The 6499-nt window shown below is 40.6% G+C and overlaps 1 protein-coding gene across 1 annotated transcript in view; it reads right to left on the reverse strand.

Annotated features, from left to right (window-relative positions):
• LOC108798513 (beta-TrCP-like) overlaps positions 1–6499 on the reverse strand; it is a 161865-nt gene that overhangs the window by 98469 nt on the left and 56897 nt on the right. Inside the window, exon 2 of the mRNA XM_018570274.1 lies at positions 5033–5110. Within this exon, the coding sequence (XP_018425776.1) occupies positions 5033–5110 (78 nt within the window). The remainder of the gene's footprint in view (positions 1–5032; positions 5111–6499) is intronic.

Raw genomic sequence — 6499 nt, forward strand, 5'->3', positions numbered from 1 at the left:
CCCTGGAGACTCCGAACTTTCATTTTCCTAAAAGGTCAGCTGGGATTCATGTATTCCATGGAGTGGCGGAATACATTTAAAAAAAGAGACTACTGAATAGGCAAGCAGAAAAATGGAAATCTGCGATATTCTAGGGATAGTTTGGAACTTTTATGCCGTTTAAAATTCATTAAAATGCAACAATTTTGCTACGTTCTTTAAGTTGACAAAGAACATGAAGATAAATCCCAAGTGAGAAAATCTCTTAGGCAGCTTTTAAAGTGGAAAGCACGGTGTATTGTGAGAGCCCAAGTGTGGCATTATTATTGCAATGTGTACCTAAATATACAATTTTAAGAGACTTTCACATTTTTACAAGCTTTTTATTACATATTTTTGGGATCAAATATCGAGAATTGGTGATAGAGGGAGTCCTCAGTGGCACAGAACAATTACTCTATCTTTCAACTAGGGATGCACCGATATATCGGCCGCCGAAACATATCGGCCGAAAATTGCACTTTTGGTATAATGCCGAAAGAGCCATGTTTCGGCCGATACATCGGGTCATCCCTGGTTTCTTTTCTCCCCGCTGGGCGCTGTTCCAGCGGGGAGAAAAGAAAGTGACAGCCGCCGAGCGCTGCAGGAGTCAGGACGAGAGCGCTGTGAGCTGCGGCATCTCTCCTCCCACACCGCTCAGCCGCCTATCACAGTCCGGCAGAGCGGTGTGTGGGCGGAGACATCGCTGTCACAGGAGGCTGTGACAGCGTGTCAGAGAGAAAAGCAAGATACACACACTCAGCGATCAGAGATCAGAGATCGCTGAGTGTGTGTACATAATTGGGGATATGGCATGTTAACTATATCCTCAATTATGAATGAATGGGAGTGATCTACATCACCCCCATTTTTCGGTTTTAAAAATTCCATTTCGGTGCACCTCTACTTTCAACTGTTAAGATATCAACCAAACTGGGAGTGCATTGTTTGTAACGAGTAGCCAACTAAGAGTTAAATTGTGAGGTTATTTAAAACATTAATACAGTCAGATAATATTATTTAATTTTAAAGCTCATTTCTTTTTCATAGTGCCATCTTGGTGGAGCAATAGCAATTGGGGCAGGCTTTCCAAAATATCTCCCAACATTGTGGGATGCATGGTGGGGCTCTCACAAATATGGTAAGATTGGAGGTCTGTTACCTAATGTCTATGGATTACCTTAGTCTTAAAGTGAAAGTAAATCAGGACTTAAACCTTAAAAATGCATTCAAGCACCTTATTAACAAAAATGTAGGTTATTTGTGTATCACTCAGCTGTAGATCCTCAAATCATCACTGAATTCATGCTGACACTGTCTTTCCTTCTGGAGGGAGGCTGCTTTTATTCCCCATGGTCCCTGTGTGTGCTGTAAAGTAACTACTGCTCCAAGTTCACTCTCGTGATAGAATACAATCTCAATACAAATTAGTAAACTAAACGTGAGATTATAGTCCATCATGGGAGCGAGCTTGGTGTTGTGACTACTTTGCAAAACACACAGGGACCACGTGGTACAAAAGTAACCACCCTCCTGAAGGAAGGACAGTGTCACCAATTCAGAGACGATTTGAGGATCTACAGCTAAGTGATGCACAAATAACCTACATTTGTGTTAATAATTAGGGTGCTTGAAAGCATTTTTAAGGTTTAAGTCCTGAATTAAGTATCACTTTAAAATCAATATATAAAATAAGTATTTCCCAATCTGGCTGCAAAAGTGGAAATACATATGAAGTCCACTTCCACTTTAGTAGCAGCTCTAAAAAGAATCCCAACTGTAAGTAGGGCAGCAAATTTCAGTAAAAGAAGTACAAAGAACAGGTATAGATTAGGTATACAGATTATTGTTCTAATCATACTTTAAAGCAGACAACTAAATGAACAAGAATAAGTCCAGAATAGTGCCGGTACTTTGAACATTGCTATAGTCCCCTCACTCTATATGGCCTCCTGGTGGTGTGCAAAAAGGGAGTCCGCTGAAAGATTTCATGCAGATTAGTGGCCAGGTGTAGACTAAACAATGCTTCTTATATTTGAGACTGTGCGAGATGATGCCTGGCTCAGAGAACCTGCTTTTAGCACAGCACAGTCTCATGGCGCAGCAGTTAGAGAATGTGTGGTGGGAGAAATGTTTCACCAGAAGCACCTCTGCATGCTCAACTGACACAACCCCAACAGCCCTATCCCCATAGCAGAATTCATCGGCCTGTTTTTCCATATTCCTCCACAAAGGTGATATGTCTGTGACACCCAGGAACATGAAGATGGAGCCCAACAGATCCCAGGCATGTTATTAGCTGTGACGTGGGACACAGAAACTACTGGACTTTACTCACTACAATAATCTCAACTTACCCCACACGGTTTCAATTTAGGTGTTGTTCCTCTTTAAATAAAGGATGTATGAGAAGTTCTCTGGATTTTTGCTTAAGCATATAACACATTGTTGCCCCATCCTCCCCAAAAAAAGAATGTTGTGTGTTTATGAGAATCATTATTTTATAAGCATACCTATAAAAAAAAAAAAATTCAACAGACTACAAATCAGTTCTCATTCTAAAAGGTAAAAGACAAAACCATCCCAGAAATAACCACTTGAAAGTAGCTTGTTTTTAAAATGAGCAGTAATTCAAAAAGTCAATCACTTATTTTCCAAATGAATCCAATTAGTCCCGCGTGTGACCTGCTAGCCCATCTGTATGTGCAGAACTTAATGTGAGGCACTCGCACACGCTTCACTTTGAAGTATGATGCAGATAAATTTAGTTTAATTTCCAGCAGATCTGACTATCCATTTTCCAAATGAACCATCTGGATCAGCCCATTAAAATTAATTTATAACCTTACACACAAAAAAAAAAAAACATGTTTGTTACTCTCAAACTTGCCAAAACTTATAATTGTTTTTGAATGTTGTGATCAAATGGGATGCAGTTAAGGATGTGCATACGAGGGTACGTAGTAAGGCACTGTGTGTGCATAGGTGTGGAAGATAGGTGCTCAACCTCATGCACAAGCAACTTCAGCAGGCTGGGAATGTGTGATCGGTTGTTTCGGAAAGCGGCTCTGAGGAAGCTGAGTGTGAAATGTTGAGAATCAGTTGTTTTTTCCTGGCACTTCATAGTCGTGTGTTCCAACCTTGCACTGATGAAAGCCGAAAAGCCTGAAAATGCTTATGCAAGTGGGAATTGTTTTTTAGATTTGTCCTGTGTATGTAAATGCCTTCTGTTTTATGAAGACTTATTCTATGGAATTCATAAAGAGTGGACCTTTAAAAGCGTGTCTCGCCATCATACAACAAATATCAGTGAGTGCAACAGATTTATATACACGTCAGAAACATGTACATGAATTAGTTGCAAAGCCTTCAGACACTGATTCACTAGCAACGAATGCCGTAGTGCAGCAGAGTGTCACTGGTTGCTAGGATGCTGGTGGCCTTGTGACACAGCATCACTGGTTGCTAGGATGCTGGTGGCCTTGTGACACAGCATCACTGGTTGCTAGGATGCTGGTGGCCTTGTCACACAGCATCACTGGGTGCTAGGACACAAACGGCTCAGTCGCCCCCATCCTAGCAACATAGGGGTTGGACAAACACTCTTTGCACTTTTCTTCACTCCTAACACAAATAACTCCAAGATGAAAAAGGTCTCATTTATTTCCAGCTTGAAATGGCAGAATTTCTTTCAGAATATTAAAATGTTGTTATTAAAGAGGAACTTTACTCAAATCTTTCAAACGACAACAAATAGACCTTTAGAAAAGTTTAGTGATGACAATCTACAAACAGATACTTATAGATAATTGCCAGCTTATTATTCTTTGCATATCTTGTTTTTCTTTTCCTCCCCATTCTTCTTATGGTGGTCATTTTCACCAAGGGCAGATTAATCCATTTCCCTTAACTTCCTGGAACTCTGGCACGTGTGACTAGGACATGTGACCATGAACATCATCTCAGGGGAGGAAAATGCCTTTCCTTGACATCTGGTGAGATTACAGATGAGATTACCCAGCAATGCACTGCTGATGTAACATTCCCAGGATGCATCGTTGGGCACATTACAATCACTAATGACCAAGAGGTCCAAGGAGTGAAAAAACAATAATTGTAAGTAAAATAAAAATATGTTTCTTCAACTAATGAAAGTAAGATGATTTGATATCAGCATGCAGAGCTGAAAATGTAGGTGATTTGTAGGGGGTAAAAGTCCACTTTAAGAACTACCTAGATTTGTCACCGGTTACTGTAGTAATATTAGAACTGGTGCGCTGCTTTAATGAATTTTGGTGCAGGACTTTCTATTACCGCAGTAACGCCAGAAAAGCGTCACAAATACTATAGTGAATCGCCCTACTGTCTTTTTTTTTCTAGCATGCTACATTCAAATCAACACGTTTGTGTATACCGTGCTTGCAATGTCATTTTATACAACATGCTGCTGAAAGAAAACCTATTATTTGACCATTCAGGACAAAGCAGCAGGAGGTTTAATTTAATCCTCCCAAACCTCTTCCCAGCACACACAGTACTTACCTTTCTTTTGCTTCTACATTTAGCAGTGGGAGCTGTAAAAAGAAAAGACAGTACTTCCAAGTATGGAGGAGCATGCGACTCACTCATTGTGACCCATAATTCAAAAAAATGCACATGTAACCATGTAACACTCAGCTACAATGGAGTAGTCAATGACTTTTGTGAAGTATAGGTTTTTGTGTTCTAGAAGGGTAAGGTTAAACTTGCATCCTGTACTACTCAAAAGCCAATCTTATATGAATGTCACAACCCATGGTAACAGGTAAACAACACGAGAGGCACACTGGGCTAGAGTAGATCCTAAACCTGTGACAATACTAACATATAAAACACCTGGAAGAACCGAGTACAGTATCTACTTCACTTACCATCCCCCTTCACTGTATTATGTTCACTATTACTGGTGCACTGCAATCAAGACATGGTCGTGATAAAATGAAGGTTGCCTTACCAGGAGGTAGTTAAAACATACCTGTCTGAGAGTGTTCTTCTCTGTAATGCTCTTCCTATGGGGTTCATCCCGATTACAATCTTCTCTCTCTAATGCAGTCTGTGAGAGGTAAAGATAGTATACTCATTATCCTAAAACAATTATAAAACAAATTGATTCCACCTAAACCATTATCTTTCCCAACGTGGAGCAATAGTACTAGACACACGTAACTCCCCCGTCGCTGTCCCTTGCACTGCTCTGGCCTGGCAAATGGCCACTCTGGGCAAGATCGCATGTGCCGTCCATACCCAGAAGTATCAGTTTATCTCAGGCTTCCAGAACTGCATGGTGAAGCTATAGCCGACACCTTATGTTGCCTGATATACAGTCTACGTATTGGTTTGCATTATGTGTGCCGAGTACAGGTTCACTTTAAAATCGCTCCAATAAACAAAGTAATTCATACATAAAGATTCAAAATGCCACAGGTAAGATGCAGACACATGACGGTTTTGCTTACTTTTAGGTCAACACTGAATGTCTGTTTTATGTACGAACAAAGAAAGCCGGCACTCTGGTAGGGGTAGTTATTTTCTTGCTCAGCTTGAAGAAAGCAAATAAAATGTACCAACAACAGAGACAATGGTTCTGCTATTACACATTCTCAGGATCGTGTCCCACTGTTAGCAATTGTTTTAAGCTGGCTAAGGATGGGACAGCAGCAAGACACAAGTGCTATTAACAAGGACCCTTTGTTTCTCTAAGAAGAAAAAATGAAAAGTAAAAGAAATCGAAAAAGTCTTAATTACATGCAATGCAAATGGGTCTATATTTCAAGGAAGAAACATTTTCCAAGTGTCTAGGGACTGCGCCCCCCTGCATCCCCGAAGCAACAATGCCCTTAAATTTAGAACACAAGTTTTGTCTCTATTTAACCATTTTATGACTTCAGTGTTTTGTAACGTAAAACACAAATATTGAGTTTTGTACACAGATGCCAAAAGGGGGCACCTGGCACGTATTTGTAAACCATGCCAAGTGCCCTCTTATATCCAGATCTGAATAGAAGCACTGAGCTGAACCGTTGGGTACACACCACAAATTTGAACATTAGTAAGACCAGGCTAACCCATTTATTTCAATTGCTTCCAAGACCCTTGTGAAGACGGGCTTTAAGTAGTGCCTGCAAAACAGAGATGCTGTGTATATTATTCTGCATCCATCACCCATGTGGACCTTGGTTTTAAAAGCAGAACTGTCCCCTGTAGTACCTCTCCACCCCTAGATGTCCACCAGTCTTCTGAGTTAATGCCATTTAACCTAGTTTTCTGAGCCCAGGCAGTCATAGAGTCGCCCCTTGTTGCAAAGTTATCAAATATTCTGGCCTCAAAGTATTACTGCACTGTGGGGCACTCACAGGTCATTAGTGGCGCACTAAAGACCTCTCAACGCCACCAGAGGGAGTGAGGGAGGTTTAAAAGACACTATATATACACTTTATACACT

This window comes from Nanorana parkeri, unplaced genomic scaffold (genome assembly GCF_000935625.1).
Source record: "Nanorana parkeri isolate BGI_ZX_2015 unplaced genomic scaffold, ASM93562v1 scaffold1493, whole genome shotgun sequence".
Lineage (NCBI taxonomy): Eukaryota > Metazoa > Chordata > Amphibia > Anura > Dicroglossidae > Nanorana > Nanorana parkeri.